Genomic DNA, 27,409 nt, shown 5'->3' on the forward strand with positions numbered 1-27,409 from the left:
AAGTGGGGATAATAACAGTGCAAAATAGGCACTAATAGATACTAAGTAATTACCTAGAAGGGTTGTTAAGAGGGTTAAGTGAGTAAGTAGCTGTAAAAATGTGTGGAACATCGTATTTGTTATCATTATTATAAATGTTTTAAGCCAAAATAAAGAATAGAAATGATAAAGATGACCTGAATAGAAATAGAAGTCCTGATATCTGTCAAGTATTTTATGGCCAATAATAATAATAGTTTCTTATAAGCCCCTCTGATTGCCTTTCAGAAATTCAAAGTATTTTAACCAACAGTAACTCGTTTATTTTCACAAGATCCCCATAAAGTGGGCATCACAGATGCCATGATTTCCATTTGATCTGTGAGGGATCTGAAGCAACACTGAAACTTTCTAAGTGTCACACAGCAACACCAAGAGTAAATTCAGGCTTCCTAATCCCAAGTTCAGCCTTTTTACAGGACACTAAACCACCTTTATTTTAATATATATACTTAAAAAAAAAGCTTTATTGATTTCAGAGAGGAAGGGAGAGGGAGAGAGAGAGAGAAACATCAATGATGAGAGAGGATCATTGATTGCCTGCCCTCTGCATGCCCCCACTGGTGATCAAGCTCACACCCAGGGCATGTGCTCTGACTGGGAATAGAACCATGACCTCCTGCTTCATAGGTTGAAGCTCAACCACTGAGCCACATCCACCCGCTAACCTGCCTTTACAATGCTCCTCCCCTCAAAGCCAACCATGGGCAACTTGTGAAACAATCCCATTGTTTTTAATATCCTCCTGTCATGGTCAGTTCGTCTACTCTGATACCTTTGCTACTCGCTAATATGCCACTCCCACAAGGACGCAGTTTTGGGACCCTGTCCTGCCTTTCCAAGTTTGGCTCCCTGAGTGTGTACAAACTCCCTTACCCATCCATTTACCTACCAAAAGCCTTGTCTACTCAAGGATGCAATTTCTAGACTCTGTAAGTCTTCCAAAAGTGATAAAGAACGTTATTAAACTAATTCCTACATGTCCTCTGAGGATAATATGTGCCCCCTTTTCTGGCCTAATACAAAAGTTTAATTTGAATATTTATCATTTCTAGATCCAAATTTGAACACATTTCAAAAGTAATAATTATTAAAATTTGGAGCCTAGATAAGTATCTCAGATATTTACTATGATTTATAAGAGAATTTAAAATACATTTTAAAAATCTGGTACCATGCCCTGGCAGGTGAGGGCCAGTGGTTAGAGTGTCAGCCTGTGAACCAAAGGGTCATCAGTTCAATTCCCAGTCAAGGGCCCATGCCTGGGTTGCAGGTCAATCCTCAGCCCCAGTTTGAGGGTTGGGGGATTACGGGATATGTCTCTCTCATATCAATGTTTCTCTCCCTCTACCTCCCTCCTTCTCTTCTACTCTCTATAAAAACAAAGCAAAACAATGGAAAAAATATCCTTGGGTGAGGATTAACAACAACAACAAAAAACTCTGGTACCATAATACAAAATGAAAAGAATCCTCAATAAATTATAGAAGGATACATGACTGGTAATTTGAGGGGAAATTTAATTTTGAGCCATACCTCACACCACACACACACCAGGTAGAATACTAAATGGGTTAAATATTTTTTAAATAAAATGAAAATCTTAAGAAATTAGAATAAAATAAGAAATATGAAAAATCTAGGGGAAGATTTGCTTTCTGGATTTAGGAAAATAGAAGATATCACAAAGGAAAAGGTCAACTATATGAAAATAAGTTTCTGTTAAAAATAAAAAGACAAATTGGGGGAAATATTTGCAGAAAACATGATGGATGAAATGTTTAAAGTTTTTACTTAAGAAGAATTCATGTGAGTGGATAGGAATAACATTAGAATTCAAAGAGATAAATAAACAAAGGGAAAGAACAAAAAATTCACACACAAAAAATACAGTTTATAACCAGACATTTAGAAGAATATTTAATCTCAATAAATAGCAAAAAAATTAAAAATTAAAAAGTCCACCTTTCCCATCCTATATAATAAAGAGATAATATACAAATTGACCATCACTCCAACACACAAGATGGCCGCCCCCATGTGGTCAAAGATGGCCACCCCCATGTGGACACAATATGGCTGCCACAAGATGGCTGGCAGGGGAGGGCAGTTGGGAGGGACCAGGCCTGCAAGGGAGGGCAGTTAGGGGTGACTGGGCCGGCAGAGGAGGGAAGTTGGGGGTGACTAGGCCTGCAGGGGAGGACAGTTGGGGGGGACCCAGGCCTATAGGAGAGGTCAGTTAGGGACAATCGGGCCAGCAGGGGAGGGCAGTTAGGGGTGACCAGGCTGGCATGGGAGGGAAGTTAGGGGTAACTGGGCCAGCAGGGGAGGGCAGTTGGAGGCAACCAGGCCTGCAGGGGAGGGCAGTTGGGGGCGACCAGGCCGGCAGGGAAGGGCAGTTATTGGCAATCAGGCCAGCAGGGGAGCAGTTAGGCGTCGATCAGGCTGGCAGGGGAGTGGTTAGGGGGTGATCAGGCAGGCAGGCAGGTGAGCGGTTGGGAGCCAGCAGTGCTGGATTGTGAAAGGGATGTCTGACTGCCCGTTTAGGCCTGATTCCAGGATCCGGCCTAAACGGGCAGTCGGACATCCCTCAAGGGGTCCCAGATTGGAGAGGGTGCAGGCTTGGCTGAGGGACACACACCCCCAGCATGAATTTCATGCACTGGGCCTCTAGTATATGTATATATTGGAACAGACATTCTATGCTTACACCTAATATTATACAATGTAACAGAACTGGTGCTCTTAAACATTATTGATGGTATTGTAACTTGGCACAACTCTTTTTTGTCAATTTTTATTGAATTTATTGGGGTGACATTGCTTAATAAAATTATACAGGTTTCAGGAGTACAATTCTATAATACATCATCTGTATATTGTATTTTGTGTTCACCACCGCAATTGGCACAACTCTTGACAAGCAAACTACTAAGACATTAGCCAAAGACTTAAATTTTGTTTCAGCAATTTCATTTCCAAGAATTTATCAAAGAGAATTAGTTCAAAATATGGAAAAATCTATAAGCACAGAGATATATGTACCTTATAGCATTTTAAATAATATTGAAAAGTTAGACACTTATTTGAATGCCCATCAATAGGCAAATTGTTAGGTGAGTTATTATTCATCACTTAGAGAATTATGCAGTTATAAAAATGAGTATAAAGGCTGGTTAGTAATATAGAAAGATACATAATATGTTAACTGCGAAAAATAGGAGATAGCATTGTATGAAGTGTATGATTATAACTTAACATGCACATGAGAATTAATTTATTTTTATCAACTTAACATTAATTTAAAATAAAATAAAATTTTAGTTTGGGTAGGAGGGAATAGAAGGCTGAGCCAGACACGTGAAACAGATATTTTTGGCATCTGGGGCCCTTGAAAATTCTTTCATATACAGCAAGTGCCCACATAAAGTAAGGTCAAGCTGAAAACCCAGGCTCAACTGTGATAGCCTTAACCAAAAATAAAAGAATTAAAATCTAACTGCAAACACCAAGTAAATCATCGGTCCACAGCTTGAACCATAGGTCATTAGAGCTGGAAGGGCCTTTAGAGATCATCAAGCTCACCTACCACCACTCCCCTTCAAATACAGAAACATAATGTCCCAAAATAGGAAAGTGAGGCTCAGAGAGGCTAAGACACCTAGTCAAAGTCACACAGCACCTTCATGGCAAGGCTAACCTCGAATCCAGGTCCCTGACTCCACATTCGGTCCTCTCTCTCCTCTACCAGGCCTCAGCTCAGGACAAAAGGAGTGAATTTTAGAAAGAGTCTTAGTGGAAAGAAAACATATAATTTTTAATTAAAAATGTATAGTGTTAAAATATAAATAATAAATCAGAAAACACTTCCCACATACCTATGTACATCTCCCTTTTAATTTCATTGTAGCAGCATCCTGATAAACTAGAAACTTTGACACCCCTCCCCCCTCCCCCCGCAAAATCACATAAAAATGTTGGCAAGGCCTAGGATTATGATCTGTCACTGGCCAAATAGGAGAGGAATAGAGCCAAACAGAAAAACAAAGCTAAGTAGTAACATCTGGGAGGAAACATTCTCTTCGCCAAGGACCCACCTTCCCCCCTTCAGAGAACCTACATCTTTCTGGAGCTGTGCGCTGTACCAGGACTCGGGCGTGGCTGGGGTGAGCCACACATCCAGGGCCAGCTGTAGCAGCCGCCTCTCCAGCAGGGCAAGGCCGCTGGATGACGCAGGCCTGCAGATGTGGCGGGCCTCCTGGAAGAGATGCTCGAGGGCTCTGGGGATGCGCGATGCCAGGCCCAGGGAGGGGTGGAACTCCAGCAGATAAATGTTTTTCAATGCGGGGCTTTAAAAGAGGAGCAACGAATGACAATTTTACATAATGAAGAACTTAATCTGTTTCCCAAAACGTTTGAATTTTATAATTTTAAAGACCAGCAAAATAGCTCCTTTAAGCCAGGACATTTAAAAAAAAAAAATACAGGAACTTGAAGGGGCCTCATAGGCCATCCAGCGAACGCTTTAGATTATACATGTTCTTTACTTTTATATGAACCCTTTTAAACTCAGAAGATATGAGTTTATTCTAAAAGTGAAATAAGAGTAAGATTCTTAAAATATATACAGCAAACCTGTCAACATTTTAGTAATCAATATTTAGTCAAATATTTGAAAGCAGTCCAGCCAGCCTGGCTGGCATGGCCCAGTGGTTGAGCGTCAACCTATAAACCAGGAGATCACGGTTCAATTCCCAGTCAGGGCACTTGCCCAGGTTGCAGGCTCCATCCCCAGTAGGGGCCGTGCAGAAGTCATCAATGTTTCTCTCTCATCGATTTTTCTATTTCTCTCTCCCTCACCCATCCTCTCTCTGAAATCAATAAAAACACTTAAAAATATATTTGAAAACACAGTAACTTAAAAGTGACTAAATATTAAACAAATAATTTCCATGGTTAGTTTCTATTTTTTCTTGAGTCTTTACCTCCTTTCCCCCCAAAACGTTAATGGACAGAAACAATTTTTAAATTCTGTGTACTACTGGAATCATTCATGTCTGCATGAGGATGCTATGTTTTATAAATGAGTGAGGCTGGAAATGATAAAAGGCTTGTCTGTGGGTATTTCTTTTGAATGGAGGATGTAACACAAATCAAGGGCCTTTGTATTCGTACATGGAACTAAAGAATATAAATACTTTTTAAATCTATGCAAATGGATTCCTCTTAGTCCTAGATCTTAAAAAAATACAACCTTCAGGATGAAAAGGAATCTTAACAAGCAAATAACACTGATTTTTGAGACTCTTCTGACAAGACTTAGTATCCATATAGGCCTAGCATGTTCTGCCAAAAACCTTTTTCTAAACAGTAGAGTCTTGCCACGGCAAGTTTCACACACACACAGCTGGTGTCTGAAGCTTATTACAGTGAAGAAATCAGTCCTGAGAAATGTCTGTGGAGGAAATGTAGTCTTGTGCCTGGGGCCCCAAGGACTCTTTCTCAAGAGACAAGGTTGAATCTCAGCTATGAAATCTCCTGGCACCCTACCGGTCCCCTAGATGATCCCATAGCCACGTGGCAATTCTCCCCCCCCCGCCCCCCGGAGAGTCTGCCTATTCCGCCACACTGTCCACTTCACAGGGGCACTGGGCCATGCCTCCGCTGCTCACATCAGTGAGCACACTGGTGCACTCCCAGCGCACTGCCTACTGTGTAAGTGCTCCACAAAGACTTGTGGGATGTTGAGAGGAGCTGGACAATATTTCCACCCATTTGAAGGCAATAGAGAAATTGTGATCTCAAGTTACATAGACCAAATTGGGGCTTTGTACCCAAATTGGGGCTTTTCAACCACTTCCCAGTTCCTTCTCTACCCTCCAAGGCTGGAAGGGAAGGGGGGGGGGCGGGGGGGGGGCGCGGTGGGGGGAGAGGTCATACTACATATCAAGGGGGTTTTAAAGTATGTACCCTCTCTGAGTGGTCTCAGGAGATTTAACTTGCTCCTTCAAGGGGTGGGGGACCACAAGGTGAGTCTGTAGAAACCTTTTTGGTGATACTTGCTAGAAAAAAAGAAATTCCTTTTTGAGAAACTTTTAAGGACATCAAGGTTCATGTATGTCAGCTATGTGCAACCTCTGATTATACCTTTCGATGGCATTTCATGAGCAACTGCTTTTTTTTTTTTTTTTTTTTAGGTCTTCTCAAGGAAGTGAAGATTCTGCACCCCGTGGCGTAAGTTTAAATTTGAGCCTCCTATTCTTTATTACTTAAAGCAAGTGATACTGAGGGTGCGAGGGAGTTCCTCTTCTGTGGCTTTTATAGCTACTTCTCTGAGAGGTGCTTTGTGCAATTGTGTTCAGCCTTAACATCATCCCCTTAACTTATCTAGGGGATTAAAAGTCAAATGTCTAAAGACAACACCAGCTTACCAGCTATTGTTGATGGAAATACGTTGTTTGCAGATTATGTTAAGGGGAAGTCCAAAGTTATTGCTGTCATCTGGACGGCCTTCTTGCCAAAGCCTCTGGACATACTCCCGCTGCCGCTCGATCTAGAAATGTAGCATAGACGTTAAAATTAGAAAAGTTAAACTTTCCCATGGACGTGAGTTCTGAGCCTTGGCCTGAGAAAAACATCAGCCCTTTGCATCTCTTCATTATTTGACCAGTTTTCACTCAGACAGGATTTGGAGGATCCACTCATATAGGAACATGCTGGTCTCTCAGTCCCAGCCCAGGGTCAGCCAGGAGAAGCAAGGCAACCAACTCCCGACAATCTTAAGAAGCCACGAGAACTTCTTTTTGTCAGATAATTGAGTACAAGGAAAACATGCTAATTAGGCCTAAGGGAAATGGACTGGAACAATCCCTACCTCCCCTTTACTTCCTGCCACAGCGTCCCCCAGAGGCCATACACTGTGATTGTTCCCTTTAGTCCTAAAAATAGTCACAACATTAAAAATAATAAACATGGTTGTATACTCAATGCCTTGTACAGGGGTAGGCTTAGTCCTTCTTTCATTACCAATAAACTCTATCATCTAATGAAAACAGGTTTTCCATTCCTTGTGGACTAGTAAATGTAATTAAGGTTGGGAACCTCCCTTTAAGACTGTAGCTATGCCCTAGCCGGTTTGGCTCAGTGGATAGTGTGTCCGCCTGCGGACTGAAGGGTCGGAGGTTTGATTCCAGTCAAGGGCACTTGCCTGGGTTACAGGCTCAATCCCCAGTAAGGGGCCTCCAGGAGGCAGCCGATCAATGATTCTCTCTCATTGTTGATGTTTCTGTCTTTCTCGCCCTCTCCCTTCCTCTCTCTGGAGTCAATAAAAATACGTTAAAAAAAATAAAAAAAGACTATAGCTATGCTTGGAATTCAACAATGCAAATAAGCTTACAAATAAACACACTGCACATGCTGCCCTAGAAAACCCAGATTCTGGGCCCACAGTGAAAGGAAAGCACTATCTTCAGTTCTGGCCATGTTTTCCATCCCTTTCTCACATGTAATATTTTACTTTTAAATTGATTTTAGAGAGCGAGGAAGGGATAGGGAGAGAGAAACATCAATTGGTTGCCTCCTTGTATGTACCTGACCAGGGATAGACCTGGCAACCTGGGTATATGTCCTGACTAGGAATCGAACCCATGACCCTTCGGTGCATTGGCCGTGCTCCAACCAACCGAGCCACTCGGCCAGGGCACACGTGTAACATTTTCCAGGACGCTGTACTCACATGCTGGTTGAGGATGCCCCTCAGCAGCTGCAGGTGAAGCCTCAGGCAGGCGCATTCGTCTCGGTAGGCCTTAATGAAGTAAGGGTGGCTGAGATCAAACCTGGGGCCCCTGTACATGACGTCAGTGATCACTTGTGCTAAGGCGAACCTCTCCTCGGGGTCCAGCGTGTGCTGATAGGCTTCAAAGTAACAGTCAAGAAGCTGCAAATGAGGTTGAGAGTCAGGGAACAGCAGGCAGTCCTAGGGCCCAGCAAAGAGAGGTGAGGCACCAGCACTCCATGCGTTGGGAAGACCCTGGGCCCCCGCAGGAGAGACAGTGCTGAACCTCCGGGTACAGGGCTGGTGCAGGCAGCTGCGGCACCCATGCCTCTCAGGGCAGTGCGTACACCCACAGGGAGGTCGGGGAGGGCAAGGGGAAGAATACTCGCTGTGCCTCTGCCCCCGTTTCCCTGCTCTCCCCAGATAAAACGGGGCCGGGGGTGGGGATTCTATAATGAAGAATATCACCTCTAATAATTATAAGCTCCGATCACAGTGCATTCAGGGTCACTTCATCAAATATATTTCTCTTCCACACCTTTCTTCACAGACCCATTCCTCACCCCCTTTCACTCCATCACCAAATGTACTAGTATGTAGGCAGGCGGCCTCCTCCCCAGTTCTACAGCCTCAGCCCCATTTCTGACCCTTCTCTTTAACAGTCTTCCCAAAGTTCACCTATGTGGGAATGATGGGGGTGTGGTGGAATGGAAGGCTAAGGGTGAAAGTCCCCCCAAATGCAAAGGCATTTCTCCCAGACCGGGCTCCACCAGGAGGGGCCCGGGTACAGAACTCCCAAAGGCATCTGGGGAGCTCCATTCCTGGTGGAGTTCACAGCCTTCTCTAGAAACCAGAGAGCTTCCACACATGAACGGTTGAAGAGGGTTCTTCCTGTGGGAATTCAGATGCTCTTTTTTTTTTTTTTTAATAGATTTTTATTGATTTCAGAAAGGAGGGGAGAGAGAGAGAGAGAAACATGAATGAAGAGAGAGAATCATTGATTGGCTGCCTCCTGCGCGCCCCACACTGGGGATGGAGCCCAAAACCTGGGCATGTGCCCTAACCAGGAATCGAACGGTGACCTCCTGGTTCATAGGTCAATGCTCAACCACTGAGCCATGCCAGCCAGGCCAGATACTCTTGATTTTGCTTTTACATTTGTTTGTGAGCTTAAGGAATTTCTGTTCTGTGTATAAATTCTATTTGTGTGTAATTAGTCATGGTGCTAATCAGTAAAAGCTCTTCAGAGTTCACTGGACTGGAATTCCAAACAGGAACCTAAGGGCAAGGTAAGGAAGTAGTTCTGAACAATGTACTTATTATTTTAAAGTTGTTTTAAAACCTTCATTGGCCTTAGACGCTCTCACTTTTGGAGACCTTGTCCCACATTATAACAAATATATTGAAATGTCCTCACATCCCAATAAAATCTTTTTTTCTGTAAAAATGTTAAGTGGCATGTATTATTTTGCTCTTCAAAATATTTGGCTATGAGCAACACATTTAATTAATGACTGGCTATGATTTCCGGATAGTATGTACCTGGGGAATTCTTATGAAGTGAGAAAGGCTGATCCATCAAGTGTTTTCAGATGCAATGAGAAGTTCATAAGTGCTCAGTTGACCAAGTTTTCACATTTTACAGACATGTAACGAAGCATTTATTGACGTCTATTTTCTTTTCTTACTTTGGAGTAATGCGTGTGTTATTGTGTGTTTTTTTCTCAGATATCAAACATTTTCAATGTTCCCTGAAAAGCAATTAGGTCCTAAACACCCAGCTGATGGGTAACTCGGCTTGGACTGGAAGCTTCTGAACTATTATCCCCACTGGTCCTTCAATGTGACGCATGCCTTTCCTCGGCCACACGAATCCAACATTCCTCCCCCAGAGTCTCCGCTCAAGCTGTCCCTTTGGAAAGTCTTCTGTGACGAGCTCCCCTCAGGGAGGTCCCTCTCCTGAGAGGCCTCAGCTCCTGTGGGAGCTCTATCCCCAAAGACACAGGCCTGCCCAGGGGGGCACTGAATGGACAGCAAGGAGTGAATTGCTGAGGCTGCGGTTTCTACCGGCCCGACAGCCTGCACCCTGGGAGGTGCGTTGGAGAAAGAGTAGGCAGGCTTTGTTTCCCCGGGTGCTGGCTTTCCTGGTGGTTTCGGGCCTGAAGTCAGCCCTCTTCTTAAAAAACGAAGGAATTTCCTAAAAGGAGATAAAGAGCCCCTCTCGTTGTGTGGCATCCGTGGCTAAGAATGCAAAAACCAGAAAGAACAGAGAAGGTGTTGGCATTACTTGAATACAGGAGGCAACAGCACAGAAGGCAAACGGGGGATAACGGAACCACGGTGCAGGAATAGCCAGGAATGTCTCCATTTTGCCAGTCCTGGCTTCCGAGGCTCCCAAGGGAGGTGAACCTTTGAAGATTAATGGGAGAGTAGGAATCAATGCCTTTTTAATAGACGTTCAGTACCTGAGGGTCTCAATGCTAAGGCTCAAGGAGGGAGAGCCCGGGGCACTTTATGTAGCAGACGGGTTTGCAGGAACGCCCAAGGGACTCTGGGTCAACCACAGGAGGCTAAAAGCTCCGGACAGAATGCTCCATAGACACTCCAAGGTCTCGGAGTTGAAATGAAGGAAGGTGGAGATGCCCTGGCCCTGCAGGGAGATCTAAATGATCTCATTTTGTCCCCAGAGTTCTACTCTGGAGTAACTTTCAATTATGAAGTAGCAGAAGACAAAGCAGAAGGAGTGACTAGTTGGTGTAAGAAGGGTACCACTTGGTATAGCTTAGAGGGAGATTAGGAATGAAACAATTACTTCTCTAAATCATTCTGGACTAACCTGAACCATTTTGCTGGGCCAGGGCAACCCCAGGAGCTAGTTTGCTGCGTTTGTATTGCCCTGACCTGTTTTTGTACAAAGAGCCCGATTGTTTGGTAATTTGGCAGGAGTTTAAGGGGAGGTTCTTTTATATTTATTTATTTATTTATTGTTGACTCTATTACAGATGTTCCCTATTTCTCCCTTTCCCCGTTGCCTCCCGCCTTCTTGCTGGTGGTTCCAAATCTGGTGACACCAGGTTGCAGAGGCCGGAGCTAAATTGCCACACTTACTTTTGTTATTCATAGGATTGACAGATTTAGCAAATAAGGATGCAGGCTATCTAGTTACATTTTAATTTCTGATAAACCATGAATATTTTTCCAGTTAAATATGTCCCAAATAGCGTCATATTTTACCTGCAACCCTAATTGTTGAGAAGGAGCACATGGCTCTCTTTTTAAACTGGTAAGGCCTTCTCAAGCTTTGGCTTCAATCTGGAGACGTTCTCGGATGGATGCTTGCATACTTTTATCATGAATGTTTTCCCCACAGGGGTAGGACCGTGATCGTTCCACCTCACAGGTTCTCTTTGTTATCTGTTTGCTAACTGGCCCATTTCCATTTAAACTCTGGGCTGGTGTTTGTCTAAGAAGTCTTCCTAGCCTGTCAAATGTCACCTGTGTGTGTCAAGGGCCCACTCTCAGGTACATACTGATGGTAGGCATAGAATATTGGAGAAAACAGAAAAGTAGCCAAAATGAATAATCTCAAAACTTACTTTGTTTATATCATTATTATTTGTTATTATTTATTATTATTTGTTAATCCTCACCTGAGGGATATGTTTCCATTGATTTTTTTAGAGAGAGGGGAGGAGAGGGGGAGAGACAGAGAGAGTGAGAAACATTGATGTGAGAGAGACACATTGATTGGTTGCCTCCCTCATGCACTCCGGCTGGGGCCGTGGATTGAGCCTGCACCTTAGGTATGTGCCCTTGCTGGGAATTGAACCCAAGACCCTTCAGTGTGCGCTCTACCCACTGAGTCAAACTGGCCAGGGCTATATATTTTTTTTTTAACTCAAATTTTTTTCTATTTCTGGAATTAAAAAAAAAAAGAAATATAGTATTTCAGGTCAAATGAAAGTGCAAAACAGAAAACCAATGCTAGATGCAGCCTGTCAACAGATTTTTTTTTTTAAGTGCTCCAAACACAAATTCAACTGAAAATGTGTCCTCTGGTGGCTGTGGAGAGAATTAGCAGTTGGTACAAGTGTCACTCAGGAGCTGGCACCACTGATATCTGGCTCCTCTAAGAGTCCCTTAAGCAACCTCAATTCACACCAGCTCTAATTTTATGAGCATTTATACATAATATGGTCACTTTAAGGATTTAAGACAACACAATGTGTTTGAGCAATTCTTAACATTCTAGTGATTCCAGTAATGTAACAATCAAAACCAGCTGAGGAAACTTGGCCGCAGAACCAATGCTGGGGGAAACCAACCACACTCCCGATAAAAGTCTGGTTTATCCGCTCACAACAGGCTCTTTCGACAGACTCTCTGACTGAGAAGGCCCCGTGTTACAGTTTTGGCACAGACAGCTCAGTTTTTACGGGGAACTTATTCTCAGGGTAGGAAGGAATTAGCAGTGATTGTTTTAAGTTAAAATGATTTCTTTAAAACTCCTGTCTGGACGAATACACTTGTCGAGTTTGAGGAGACTGTCTTATTTACAATTAATGCAGCCTTTCCGGTTACTACACTCCGAGTCTAAATCCCTCATTTACTCAGTTGATCTGACAGTTCTAACTGGCTGATCAAGGTTGTAGATGCAGACTCTGTAAAGACCAGTTATCTTCAAAAAGAGAAACCGCTCTAAAGCCCAGGGTTTGCGCCCTTTAAGCTCAGCTAGTTTTTTTTTTTTTTTTAATTGGTGACCTACATCTCCATGAGTAACACACCAGAGAGTAGATGAAATGGTAAACCAGAGAGTAGATGAAATGGTAAACTAGAGAAACAATTCAAAGAAAACATTTCCACTTCCCCACGTCTGACCACATCATACTGTATCCTGGCTCCCACCCCGTAACTCCTCGGAGAGCCTGCAAAGCTGGCCGTGACCTCCTGTGGCTGGCCCGCCGCCCGGCTTTTAGGAGCCGTCTTTCTGGATGTCTCACTGCACTCCACACTAGTAGCTATCTTCTCCTAATGAAGACACATTTTTTTTCCCGTTGACTTTCATAACACTATTCCTTCTGTTTCTCTCCATCTCTTTGGCTACTCTTGGTTCCTCTCAGGGGTTCTTATGCCATGACCTTACCCTTGAAGGTGTTACCCAGGGGCCCATTTCAGACATCTCTGGCTGTTTCTAGTCATTTCGACTCATTACTGTGGTCCAACGTCCACACTCCGACCTCAGCTCAGACCTGCTCCTGAGTTTCAAACATCCACACCCGGCTCCAGAACACTCTCTCCCAGGCCTTGCACCCTAGACTCGGTGTTATTCCCCACAACGTGCCCCTGCCTCAGCTTTCTGTGCCAGTGGATAGGCGCCTCCCTGACCCTGAGGACGTCATTTCAGTGCCATCCTTCCTCTCTCACTCCCGCATCCAGCCTTCAAATCCTGCCCTCTCCACTTCCGCAAAGAGCTCTCACGCCTGCTCCTCCTTCCTATTCCCACGGTGACCCTCGGCGTGGGTCCCCTCCTGGCGCTCAGGCACCTGTTGCAATAGCTGCACTTCTTTCCCCAGGAGCTTTCTATTCCGGCCCATCCTCCGCACTGACACCACACACACAGCTACGACGTAAAACAGAGCTGTGACCGTATTTCTCCCCTGCTGAAACTCACCGACGGCTTTCTTTGCTTATAAGACAAAGTCTAAATGAAGCATGGACTAGCAGGCCCTTCCCAGGCTGCACCCAAAAACACAGGTTTCCCAGCAGCCTTTGCCTCCAAGCCTTAGCAGTCTTCTTGCCACTCTCCAGACTCCCCCCTCCCCCATTTGATACCAACCCCAACATTGCAAATGCTGCTTCTTCTGCTTAAGGATCTTTCCTTCTCTGACAGACAATATCTTACACACCTGTTAGTAACCAGATTAAATACCTATTTCTCCGGGAAGACGTGGAAACATTTCCTTTACTCTGGTAGCCCCCCACAGGACAGATCCCCCCCTCCACTGGGGTCCCCAAGGCTCTTGCATGTGCCACTGGGTTATAATTTTGCTTAGAGATCAGGTCAATGTTTATAGGCTACAAATTCCTTAAAAATATTCTCTTGTATCTATATGTTCCCAGTGCCTGGAACAGTACCTGGTACAGAGTAAATACTTAATGTTTGATGAATAAACTCCCAACAGTTAGAGATGATCAAAAGGGCAATAATAAATGCTAAGGAGCAGTTTTTAATTTATTACTGGAATATGAACCATTAACAACAGGATGATGATTTAGTAACTCACTGTCTTATTGCTTTAAATTTACCCTGTAACTTGTTGCACTCAGCACGCCTTACCCACCTGCTCTCATGCACCCACCTGGGGCACACACTTCTGAAAGCCACAAAAGATCGTCAGTGTGTCTGTGTTTGGTAGACTGAGGGCTGTCCTGACAGGACAAGGAATACGAATGGAGTCGTCTTTCATTCTCACTTAAAAGGGAGCCAGAAAAGGCCCACTGAGTTTTTCAAAAATATTGAGTTTTATAAGAATTTTTATTTGCCTTAACCGGTTTGGCTCAGTGAATAGAGCATCGGCCTGTGGACTCAAGGGTCCCAGGTTCGATTCTGTTCAAGGGCATGTACTTTGGTTGAGGACACATCCCCATTAGGGGGTGTGCAGGAGGCAGCTGATCGATGTTTCTCTCTCATTGATGTTTCTAATTTCTATCCCTCTCCCTTCCTCTCTGTAAAAATCAATGAAATATATTTTTTTAAAACAGAATTTTTATTTAACCAAAGTTTGTTTTCTAGGGAAGAATACCTGGCGCTTGTTTTCTAGAAGGGCTGCCTGCCAAGTCCACAGGTCACACAGCACAGCAAACCTGTCCACTCCAGCATGGGCCCATCCCCAGACCTGGCCAGTGTTTGACTTGCTGCCCTCTTTGTGACCTGGAAGAGAAGTGACGACAATGACCAGAGCCAGACCTCTCTCCATGAAGCTGTTCCTGTTAGAAATGCGCCCTCGGATTACCAGCTCCATTTTAGGAAAGAAAACTGAATGGCAACTGGTTTCTAAATCATTAAAGAGCCACCAGCAAAGACAAAGCCCAAAGTTCATACTTGTTAACTTAGTCAACAGGGATTCTTGTTTCTACTTTACAATATCAGTTTTAGAGACTAATTTTGGAAATATAACCAAATTCAATTAACATAAAATCTTCACTAAAATATTCTCAAACCTGTCATTTAAAGGCAAAACATAATTTTTTTCTTTTCTAAAACCAGGTTCCTGGTGGTTTAAAAACAAACCCAGTTCCTCCTGCTATTTCAGTTGATGTTAGCCAAGTCAAAATTTTCCGAGAAGTTTCTAAGATATTCTTTAATTACGTTTAACCTACATAAATAAATGTAATCATTGTCATTATTCAGCGGAAATATTTGTCCAATATATTAATGTTAGTTTTCATTATCAGCATTATTATTGCTTTAAATTTTTAAGTGATCGATTTCAGAATGAAATATTTAAAAATAAGAGCTTTTCAGGGGCTAAAGTTTGAATTCAATAATTATCAAGTATATGATGGCTACTGAACACAAGAGAAAGACTTTCCTAGCAGCAGTTGGAAAATCATGGAAATCATCACCATGAATGACTATATACCACCTAGCTCAGCTAAAAGATTCTCATGGGGCTAAATGACTACTACGTGTTCCAATCCAATTAAATTCTTAGCAGCTGGAAATAGTTGCATAGTGTTATAAACTATTATCGACAAAAATGATGCATTCATATTTAGGATAACCAGTCAAGATAAAGGCTAAGAGCTGAAATCGAATGCCCTGGAATGTTGGATGTCATTGCTGCTTCCCGAGTCAGATCCCGGATGATCTGTGGCAAAGATAGGACAGAAAGTTCAAGCCAATAGTGAATTAATTCTGCCTAGGATCTGAAAGGTTAATTGTCAAACAGTCCTCAAGCAGGATTTTATAACAATGTGAATATGAATGGTCTTTAATATTACAAAATAGCATAAACCCTTGCTATCTTTCCTTTAGGTATCGCAATATATCTAGAAACTCCTAAGTTCTTTTCAAATGTAATGCTAATGCTGTCATATTATTTTAAAAGAAATATTCTTACTGTGCCTATTCTAAAATTGGATACATTTGAGTAGTGCCAGAAGGAAGAGCGAATACAGACTAAGGGTTATTTGATTACCCGAGTAATGGTTTCTCCCTCTGGGGCTGGTCTGGCATTTTCTGAGCCAGAGCTTCTTGCATCTAGTGGTTTTCTGTTATGAACCCGGGGATGTCCCTGCTTCTAACTGCAGTTTCCCAAGGTCAATCACATTTTTGTTGTTGTTGTTATTGAGGAAAAAAAAAATTGATTTCATGGTTTCCTTTGCTTCCCTCAGGGCCCTGCATGACATTTTCTGCACCTGTTGGGTGATGCAGAAATGTCACTGGGCAACGAGTCTAAACAACATTAAGAATTATAACCAAGCCCCGAGAGAGTAGTCAGTCTCCAACAAAAGGGGCACTTAGGCTGACACAGAGCCCTACCTTTTCTAATGCGGATGTGTGTTGGGAAGGTGTATGTGCTTATTGAATTATTGCATTTATATTTTGAGATGGGGTTGTTAAATTAAGCCCTTAGTGTTTTTTATTTGGTTGGTTGGTTGGTTGGTTGATTTTTTCAAATCTGATTTCTGACCTTTTTCTTTCTCAATGTAATGGCTGGCCACCAGCAGCAGTTCTGTCTCTAGTTCCTTCAGGTCACTCAAGGCCTCGTCATACATGACATGCACCCCTTGCTGGTCCTGGGTGTGGACGTAGCCAGCTTCGGTGCTATAGTAGTCATCCTGGTTCTCCACTTCTGAGAACTCCATGAATTGGGTGCCATGGACCTGCGGAAACAAAGCCAAGCCTGGAAGTTAGCGGAAAAGGGAGAGCTGTATTTTTCCAGCCCGAATGGCAAACAATAGACTTCTTCTCCCATGCACAGAGCTGTAGACACGCTGAAGAATAAAGAGCTGTATGTAGAGAAAAAGATATTAGCAAAGTATGTTGGTGGAAAAGGGTAGTTTCTGAGGTAGATAAATAGCTGAGGAAGTGTTCTGATTAATTCAGGATTACCTGGAAAAAGGCAACAGAGCCAACCGAGCGCTAAAGGTGGTCTCTGAAGTCACAATGCCTGAGTCCACAATGCCAGGATCTCACCTTGATTAAGTCATTCATCTATCCTTAGCCTCTGTTTCCTCATCTGTAACATGGTAACAGTAGAGACACTACAACAGTTGTTGTCAGGAGTATGTGACACTGTGCCTAGGAGGCACGTGAGATCTATAAACGTTAGCTGCTAAAGATATTTTTATTTTAATCTTCTAAATACTTCTAAAATGCATTAATATAATCTCATGCCTTAGTAATATACTGGATGGACTAGTGTCCCCCCAAAATGCATGTCTATCTGAAACCTGTGAATGTCACCTTATTTAGAAGTGGAGTCCTTGCAGATGTACACAAGTTAAGATGAGGTCATACTGGATGAGGATGCGCCCTCATGCAATGACTGGTGTCCTTATAAAAGGACAAAACTTTGGAGACAGCTGCATAGGGGAGAAGGCCACATGAAGACAGAGGCAGAGGTTTTAGTGATGCATCTACAGGCCATGGAATGCCAAGGGACCCCAAGGGTTGCTGGCAACTCCCAGGAGCCAGAAGAGTCAAGGAAGGAACTTCTCCTGGGCCTCCTCAGAGGCTGACCCTGGTGTCTTGAGGCTTGTCACCTCTAGAACTGTGAGGGAGTAAATTCCTCTCCCAGGTGTTGTGAGCCACCCACTTTGTGGTGCATTGTTATGGTGGCCTTAGGAAACTAACATTATAAGTAATTTGAGTATTCCCATCATAATTTTATTTTTCTTAGATGACTGAGAACCTGTTGCTTTCTGAGATTCATTCTAATGATAATCCTCATAACTTCAAACTTCTCCATTCCTCTCAAGCCTCTGAATTCACTCCTCTCCCCCACACACACACAGTACATTCACACCCTCCTCTCCTGCTTCTTCCTGCACTGTAGTGGACGATTCTCCTCCCCTTCTCCAAGGCCTTTTCCTTCCCAGCCCTCCCATGCTTCAGAGGTGCATCCCTTCTCCTTCTTGGATATCCAACTCCACTCAACCAGGTATTTTCCAATTGACACTCAAACATGCTCATGTCCCTCTCATTTTAAACCCTCAAATCCTCCCCCAGGTTCCACCTTATGACTTTCCTCCTCATGGTCCAACCTCCTAAGATGTTATCTGTACTCATTGTCTCCATTCCCTTACCTCCTACTCCTCACACATTCCCATCTGGGGCCTATCTCCATCAAGCCACCCAAACTCTTTTTTACCACAATGACCTTTTCTGCACATCCAGCAGGCTTTCCTTTTAATTTACATAATCTCTCAGGAGCATCTGACACAATTTAACACTTCCTGCTTCTTGACTCACGCTCCTCCTGGCCCCCCAGGACTTCACATTTTCCTTGATCTCGCCAACTTTCCAGCCATCCTTCTCTGGTGCTTGAGGTGTATTTTTCTCTATCATGCCATTAAATAGTGGCCATACTCAAGCCCTAGTCCTAGGACCTCATCTTTTCCTCCCATATTCCTTCCTCAAGAGACATTACACTTTGACAGCTGAGATAACCTTGCTTAGACCATTTGCTCCTCAATTTATATTTCCAATCCAGACTTTCTAGAGCTCCAGACCCACATATCCAATTACTTTTTTGGCATCTGTTCCTGGGCATCTCAAAGGCCCCTCAAATTTAACATGATCAAATTGTGTGATCTTCCCCCACAAACCTAGGCCATCTCCAGCGTCCCCATTTTTGTGAGTAGCACCACCCATCCACTTCCTCTAGCATGAATCATTCCTGATGTGTCTTTCTGCCTCACCCTGCATGTCCACTTTAGTGCCAAGTTCTGTTGATTTTACTTCCTATCTCTCAAATCCATCTACTTCTCTCAATCCCACCACCCACCACCCTGTCCAAGCTGTTATTACCTTTCACTAGGATTAGTCTAGGAGTGTCTAAACTGGTTTAGCCTCTAATTGTTCTATCCACATTCCTCGGGCTTTCCCTCCCCTCCATTTTACTCACTGCTGGCAGAGGATCTTTGAGAAATGCAGTTTTAACTGTCCCTTCTCCTTGCTTTTAATATCCTTAAAAGGTATCCCATTGCTCACAGAATAAAGCAAGACGCCTGAACAGGGCCTACATAGTCTATTTCTCTCCAGTGGTTCTCAGCCAAATGTGATTTTGTTCCCCAGAGGACATTTGACCATGCCTGGAGACATTTTTGGCTGTCACACTTGAGGGGAAGTGCTACTGATATCTAGGGGTTGGAGGCCAGGAATGTCGCTAAATATCCTAGAATATTTAGGACAAGCTCCCATAACAAAGAGTTATCAAGCCCAAAATGTCAATAGTGACGAGGTTGAGGAACCTTGTGCTAGTTTCATTTTGCTTTATTTTCCACGTGGATCGCGGTGGCCCAGCCACTCATGTCTTCTTTTGGGTTCTGTTGGGTGCCATGCTCCCTCCCTTTGGCCACAGGTCCTTTGCACAGCCTGTCCCTATCCATGGAAAGGTCTCTCTCCCCTTTTTCCTGGTTAAAGCCTTCATCTTCCAACCTCAGCTCATCATCACTTTTACAGGGACCTCCTCCTGGCTTCCTCAGCACCAAGTTAACACTCTTTTGAGGCATTTACTGAGGTTGCTGTTTCACATTTATTTGTGTGACTATTGACTAATATTTGTCTCACCCACTGAATTATAAGTACTATGAGGTTAAGGAACATGTCTAATTTTGTTTATTATTGTATCCTTAGGGCCTAACACATAATGGCTACTTAGAAAATCTATATAATAAAAGCATAATATGCTAATTAGACTGGACGTCCTTCCGGATGTCCTTCCTTCCAGACAAAGCCTCAGCAGGCGGGGGCTGAGGCAGAGGCGGCAGAGGCCCCTGGCCACAGTGGTGATGGGCAGGGGCTGGGGCCAAGGCCCTTGCATGAATTTCATGCTTCGGGCCTCTAGTATGTAAATAAGAGAATGGATGAATAGATGAATGGTTTTTTATATTTTTTGCATATAGATTTCTTTTAGTCTATCACCTCATGATCCCAACTTGTACTTCTAATATATACCGTAAGAAATAAGGCGAGCCCCCAAATTCAGGGGTCCTGGTAGAACACAGAACATATTCAGGAGCCAAGCAGCAAGGCCAGTATCTTTCCTCCTGCAGGAGGGTGCACAGCACATGGTCTAGAAGCATGTGCACACTGAGCAGGGGGTCTGCTCGCCTTTTAATCTTGATGCATGTGACCTGTCCCTCACTCTTGATTGGAGCTCAGGCGCACAGTCTTTCGCAATTGGCTAATTCAAAGGGAGGGGTTGGCCTTTGCCATTTCAAGATGGTGGCCCCCAGGGGAGCTACAAGTCATGTGGCCAAAATGGCGGCTGCCAAGTCACGCAATTCAAAATGGCGGCTGTCTAAACTGTTCTTTAACAGAAAAGATGACTTGTTTATTCTCACATATACCAGTCAGAAATAGTGTGTTTTGTCCTTATAGATTCTCATCTCATGTCATTACATCCTAATGCATGCATTCTCAATGAGGGTGGAAAGTAGTTCTTGGGAGGCAAAAAATCTTACTCTTTTAATGTATAAAACATAGGCATACATAATGTACAAATATATGGCATATATCTGGTATTAATATTTCTTTGGAAAAGGACCGTCAGGGGAAAAGTATCTAAAAAGAGTTCTTTTGGGGGAGCAATAATAAAAAAAAAAAGGTTAAAAACATTTGGCATAGTTTAAAAAAATAAACATATATATATATATATATATATATATATATATTTTCTAAATGATAAAATACACATAACATATTTACCATTTGAGCCACTTTTAGGTGTACAGTTAGGGTGGTGTTAAGTACATTCACATCGTTGTGCACCTATCACCACCATTCATTGCCAGAACTCTTTTTATCTTGCAGAACTGAAACTCTGTCCCATTAAATAAAAAGTCCCCATTGGCCTTCCTTAACTCCTGAGACCACCATGCTACTTATTGTCTCAGCTGGACGACTCTAGACACCACCTGTAAGTGGAATCATATCGTATTTGTCATCTTGTGACTGGCTTATTTCACTTAGCATAATGTTCTCAAGGTTTGTCCATGTTGTAGCATGTATTAGATTTTCCTTTCTTTTTAAGGTTGAATGACATTCCATTGTGTGTATATATACCATATTTGCTCATCCCTCAGTGGACACTTTGGTTGCTTCCACCTTTTGGCTATTGTGAATAATGCTCTATAAATGTAGAGGTACAAATACTTCTTTGAGATCATGCTTTCAATTATTTTGGATATATACTCAGAAGTGGAATTTCTGGATCATATGGTAATTCTATTTTTACATTTTTGAGGAATCACCATATTCTTTTACATAAATGGCTGCACCATTTTACATTCCCACCAATAGTACACAAGGGTTCCAATTTCTCCACAACCTCTCCAACACTTGCTAATATATATATATTTTATAAGTTGTTATTTAAGCTATGGAACCAATGGTTCCCAATATTTTACCCCCCATCTATTCATTCTTATAACATAAAAAGTTTGCTAAGTTAAGTAATCGATTGTTGGGTACAATCCATTGATTTACAAATTTTAATAAGCAGTCATATCCTATCTCTCAATTGACCTGTCAATTGGTTTGTGTATGTGGCATTGCCTATTGTGTAACTACAGGAACTTCTCTGCAACCTTCATATACAGGGCAAAATATTATCAGCTTGGATAGTTAATCGTCAATATCAGAAAGGTGGGCGAGGGGTGCTACTTTAATTAGATTTAATATGCTGTTATAAGTACACCAGATGATGACATACTTCATTTCCCTGAAGACTACTCTTTAATGAGTTGCCCATTCAATTATAGGTTCTTAATTATTCAAGCAAAAACTTAGAAGTTTTCTAATAAGTAAAAGGATGAGCATTTCTAAATAATAGCTGTGGTTCGAGTTCCATTAAAAGGATATTTCATAGTTAAGCATTCCTCTAGTAGGTTGTTATTTTTGTTTACTTTGCTTTTGGCTAGTCTTTAGATATGAAACTTTTTAAAAATTAGGAACTTACTTTGGCTAGGAGTTCCAAAAGTCAAAGTTCTGTTTTTTATAGAATGATAGGCACCAATGAAAACAGAAAAGATGCTGAGAAATGACATGCCCCATACAAAAATTAAACAGCTTGTTTAGATTTATAAACTAGCAGGCTGGCTTCTGTTGGCATTTAGCACCTATCATCTGTTATGCAAAATGAGCTCTCCTTTGATCCACTTTACAGGAAAAGACCTTTCCCAAGTTCTTGTACACGGAAATTTTATAAGATGTAAAGAAATGCCTACTGTATTAAGTACTGAAGCTGATGGAAAGCAAAACGTGTTAAAACACTGACTATAATGCCATCATCTATTGAAATGGTCTCCTTTTCCACTCTCTTCACCCCATCTCATTGCTCAAGCCTTTTATGGACATGCATGTTCCTTCTCCTTCCCTCCTGCAATTCCTGTCTCTTAAATGTATGCTTATGTCCAGGGGAGAGACACCTTGAAGACCAGATGGCCCAATTATTTCATACAGGGTTATGACTCAGTTGTTATCATATTTCTTTTTTATTTTAATTTCTTACTTGGCCATGGGAAGGACCCTTCTTATAAAGTTTTAGTGGTCAAGAAAATTGATTCTTCAATATTATGCTTAGAGGAGTGGCAGGAAGGGGAAGACAATAATTACCTGTTTGGGCAAGAAGTAATCCGGTCTTTGGAATGATTCATATGGTTTTAAGTCTGCAAAATAACTGATGCCAAGATAACTATTCGAGTACAGTAACTATAGGAAAATCGGTGGCCCATCATTCATTCTTCATTCTTTTCACTCTGTTGGTTGCTGTCATCACTTGTTAATATGAATTTTAGGTTCTGATAATGTAGACACTATTTCTCTGACTACCTCACCTTTTTCTAAATCATCTTTGCATTAATTTCAGCTAGTAATAATCTAAGAATTTCATAAAAAATTGTTAGGTGAATGACTCAATCCATTGGCTATAATCTCAAATACTTAAAACATCTTTTATTACTTACAGAGTATAATTTTATCATAACTAATTGTTTTTCATTTGAACAGCCTGATATACTTGACAAGATACTTTTATGTATATTGTCTTTTTGTGAGCTCACAACCAGTCTGTTAATGTCCAACAAACATTGATCAGATACCTAGTATGTGAAATATATATATAGCAGGTCTTCAAGTGATGTTGTTTTGTTATAACATTGATGAGGTGTTTAATTTAACTCTTGTTTTTGTCAATTAGCCTGTGGTAAATTAGTTTCATTATACACTAGAGGCCTGGTGCATGAATTCGTGCACGGGTGGGGTCCAGCCAGCTGGCCCCTATTGGGGCCCAACTGGCCGGGTGGGGGGAGGGGACGTGGGCAGTTGGAGGGCTGGCCCCGCCCCCAATGGGGGGGGCGATCGGGTGTGGGGCCGGCGGGGGGGGGGGGGGGTAAAAGGGCCTCGGATGGTTGGCCAGCTGGCCCCGCCCCCTGGTCGAACTCCAGGTTGAACTCAATGCTCAATGGCCTACAATTAAATTTAATTTCTCACTCATGCAAATCCCACTGCAGGAGTAGTTGCTTTTAGACAGGTATATTCCAGCAGTGACCCAGGGATCCAGGATGTTCCTATTTTGTAGTCTGACACATGCCTTCCATTGGCTGCAGCAGGGGAATAGAGCTGGAGGGTCATAGACCAGTTCCTAAATGCTCTGGACTGGAAATGACACATGTCATTACTGCTCACAGCCCCCCGGCCAAAGCTCACCACTAGGTCTCACCCAACGGTAAGAGGCCAGGATGAGTAGGAAGCTTTGGTGCCAAGCCATTTGACACTGTGCATGAGTTATTTATTTAATGTCTGTCTCTTTCCACTTAGGAGTTCCTTAATGGCCGGTGTTTGTGCTAGTTTTGTTTGCTGCTGTATCCGCTATGCCTAGCATTTTAATTGGTCAGAACCTTTGTGAAATGAATAAATGAGTGAATGTCAGCTTCCCGGACTGGTGAGCCCAGTGATTTTGCTTCCAGTAGCCTCGGCCCTGGGCCTGGTGAGACCAACACAACAAATTAGCATCTATGCCTCCCATCGCCTACAAGGGGAAGAATCACATAGTTAGATCTGGACATTCTAGTTTAAAAACTGACAAGGCCACACATATGGAGTACAACCAAACCACATGACCCTATTAAAGACCCCGTAAAGGTTACTTCCTTGAGATTCTTGTGCTAAAGTGGTAGCTGCTGGAAGCTTCTATGAATGTGGTTGTTTCTAACATTTATGACAGCACAGGAAAGAAATATTGCATTACCCTTGAGAAGCTCCTCCTACAGTCAACGGGGCAGGATAGGATTTGTCTCCCCTCTTCTCCTTCATTTCTATGAAGTGAAGCCTGTGTATAGTGAGAGGGCTGGGAGGGGGGTGTTTGTTAGCAAAGGAGACCAAAAAGAGAAGTCTCCTAGGTACTGAGTTAAGGTTGGACTCTAGGTGACTGGATGAAAAAAATAAAAAAATGTTTTTCTTTTTTTTTTTTTTTTAAGAAAATGTTTTTTAATATCTAGAGCTGAACTGTTCAGTGCAATAGCCTCTAACCACATGTGGCTATTGAGCACTTCAAATGTGGCTTGTCTGAGTTGAGGTGTGCTGTACATATAAGGTACACACCAGATTTTGAAGACTTAGTACAAAAAAATGTATATCTTATCAGTAACTTCTTTATATTGATTATATGTTAAGGTGATACTATTTTTGATACAGTGGGTTAAGTAGATTATATTATTAAAATTAATTTCATGTTAAAAAATAAAATTAATTTCATGCCTATTTATACTTTTTAATGGTTCTACTAGCAAATTTTAAATTATATGTGTGGCTTGTGTTATATTTATTTTGGAAGTGCTACCATAGACTCTGTATATTAATGACAGGGGATCGTAAGATTTCACACCCTTACAGACATGTCAAGTATAAGTCAGGGTTCATACAAGCTTAGAACATGACTTGGTTTGGTAGCTAGATTTAATTTTCCACATTTGTCAACCTAGTACCTTTAAGAAGATAAAATTCATACTTAATCCTACCTTCAAGAATACACTTTTTAGAGATTGAGATGAAAGTAATGCAAGAGTATCTACAATAGTCCAAGAAAACATAGGCATTTTCAACTTTGCTCCCAAAGGAAGGGATTTAATATGAACTTTGTAGACAACATAAAATACACTCAGGAGAGAGTGAAAGCACCAAGAGGCAAACGGGTTTTTGGAGGGATAAGAGATTCTTTATTGTTCAGCTCTTTCAAAAATTTTTCTACCTTGGTTTTTTCATCTATTTTTTTTTTTTTCATGTAGGGCTTGGAAAACAGACACTAGGCAAAAAGGTACCCCTAGCAATGCCAGGGAGGGCCTTACAAGACGCTGTAAGGACATGTGGCTTTCGGGGCAAGGGTAACAGAAAGGGCCTCTCGTGCTCTGTTTACCATAGAGTCCACGAACCAGCAGCCGAAAGGTCTTCCTTCCCATGGGGCCGCCCGGGCCGCTTTAAGAGTGCTCTCTGCCTGTGTCCTGCTCTCAAGTGGACCCAGCATTCTATTGCGGTTAAAAAGCCATTTCCCTTTTCACCACATTTTTTAAAGGTCCTTTCTGTAAGACACCCCCACCTGTTACTCCATCCAGTTAACTGATTGCAGGTGCCTGGAAGGAGGTGGCTGGGGAGAAAGGATAATTGAGAAAGAAAACATGGTAGCAGAACACCTTACCTTGTGCTCGGCAGGTGTCCCGTGGACGTAGTGGCGAGCTCCCAGGCCTTGCAAGGTGCCCGAGCCTCCTTTTGCCATATTTACCCAGGAACTCTCTTCTATGGTGGGGACCAGCTTCCCTGCAACCAAGGTAAGGCCTGAAGTGTTGATCGTCAGCGTTCGCTCAACAGATCTGAAGTAGTTCAGGATTCCTAAGCAGATGCGCTGAAACAAAGAACAGCCTCAGGACTTGGCCCTTTGCTGGCCACGCCTAGAGCAAAACTTCAAATGGGGCCCTGGAGGTTGGCAGGTCCATCCTACTGCTGAAAAAGGAACATACCACCCCCGGAAAGGTCCGATTTCATGAACAAATCAGAACAAAGTGTAAAGATGTGTTGCTACTGGAACAGAAGGAAAGCCCCACTTCCAGACAACCAAGCATTTCAGACGCCTGAAACCAGCGCCCACGGACCTGCAGCTCCCTGATTCGCAGGTGGCGCAGGTACAGAAAGGACAGGTAGGCCCCTCTCCTTAGGACAGGATCCTCATCACTAGGCCCCGTCCCATCATCCAGGCCCAGCAGGTGCAGGGCCCTGGCATAGCTGTACCTGTAGCAGGCAAGAAATATAGAATAAATGCCTTTCATCTCAAAGTGGTCTGGAAAATTCATATACACCAAATTGAAGTCACTTTATTTAACTTAAGGGAGATTCATAAAAGCTACTCTTTAAAAATTGCACTGAAGATAAAGTAATTACTCTATACTGTATAAATAAAAAAGACATTTCTTTTAGCAATCCCTCTTGTTAAAAACCCAGTCCTAAAGTGAAACACTAATTTAGCTGTTTACCTGCTTTCACAGTCTTGTTTTTATTTCAGCTTCAAATATTTTAGAGTTAACATATAACCTCCATCAGTCAGTCACTCAGTGTTCCCCGCAGTGTTTAACCTATCTCCGTGAGTCAACAATGAAACGGTTTAGCTTTACCCCGTCTCTGTTTCCTGCTTGACGGGCTCCCCAGCACATTGATGGAGAAGGTAGCTTGGGCGATTTTCATTTTGTTCCATCGAAAGGTCATCTTTCTTCATGTTCTCATTCTGTCAAAAAAGTAGCATTAGTTGGATTACAAAAACACTTGCAATATTATTGACAAATTCAGAGTTAAGTCATCACAAAATTAAGTCTGATGACCCTAGACACATTTAGATGAAAAGTAGAAAAGCATTTTAATCCATTTCAACCTGACATGAAAATCTATTCCTAAAATACATTAGGGGTCATTATTTTAGTATTATTTAGTCTTTGTTTACAAAACTATTCACAGCTTTTAAATATCAGCCATCCCTACCCCCCTTTTTCATATAAACCTTCATGATTATGATGAGTTGATACACTTCTCTAGTAGATGTTTGGGACCTTGAACCTCTAATCTAGTCTTGCTCCAGGCTAAGAGACATCAGTGGATTAAACTCCTCTTTCTACTTTTTAGCTAGTATATGATTTAACCACTTAAAGTCTTCATCCTATTTTCGCATTTGTTAGATGGCATGACAATGGAAAATAAGTTGCTATGAGAATTAAATGACAGGATGGATAAAAGCTTAGTGCCTGGCACCTTATAGGTGCTCAGTACATGCTGGTTCTCTCCTGCCCATGGGTTACAGTAGTCAGTCAGCCCTATAGAATCTATCA

The 27,409-nt window shown here is 42.4% G+C and overlaps 1 protein-coding gene across 1 annotated transcript in view; it reads right to left on the reverse strand.

Moving 5' to 3' along the window:
• Positions 1-27,409, reverse strand: part of LOC307105423 (uncharacterized protein) — a gene marked incomplete at both ends in the record, with an annotated part of 140,657 nt that overhangs the window by 86,119 nt on the left and 27,129 nt on the right. Inside the window, 8 exons of the mRNA XM_079781175.1 lie at positions 4,160-4,388; positions 6,471-6,592; positions 7,775-7,975; positions 14,617-14,744; positions 16,510-16,702; positions 25,738-25,941; positions 26,189-26,324; positions 26,705-26,814. Of these exons, the coding sequence (XP_079637301.1) occupies positions 4,160-4,388; positions 6,471-6,592; positions 7,775-7,975; positions 14,617-14,744; positions 16,510-16,702; positions 25,738-25,941; positions 26,189-26,324; positions 26,705-26,814 (1,323 nt within the window). The remainder of the gene's footprint in view (positions 1-4,159; positions 4,389-6,470; positions 6,593-7,774; positions 7,976-14,616; positions 14,745-16,509; positions 16,703-25,737; positions 25,942-26,188; positions 26,325-26,704; positions 26,815-27,409) is intronic.

Source organism: Cnephaeus nilssonii, assembly GCF_951640355.1.
Source record: "Cnephaeus nilssonii genome assembly, chromosome: 9".
NCBI lineage: Eukaryota > Metazoa > Chordata > Mammalia > Chiroptera > Vespertilionidae > Cnephaeus > Cnephaeus nilssonii.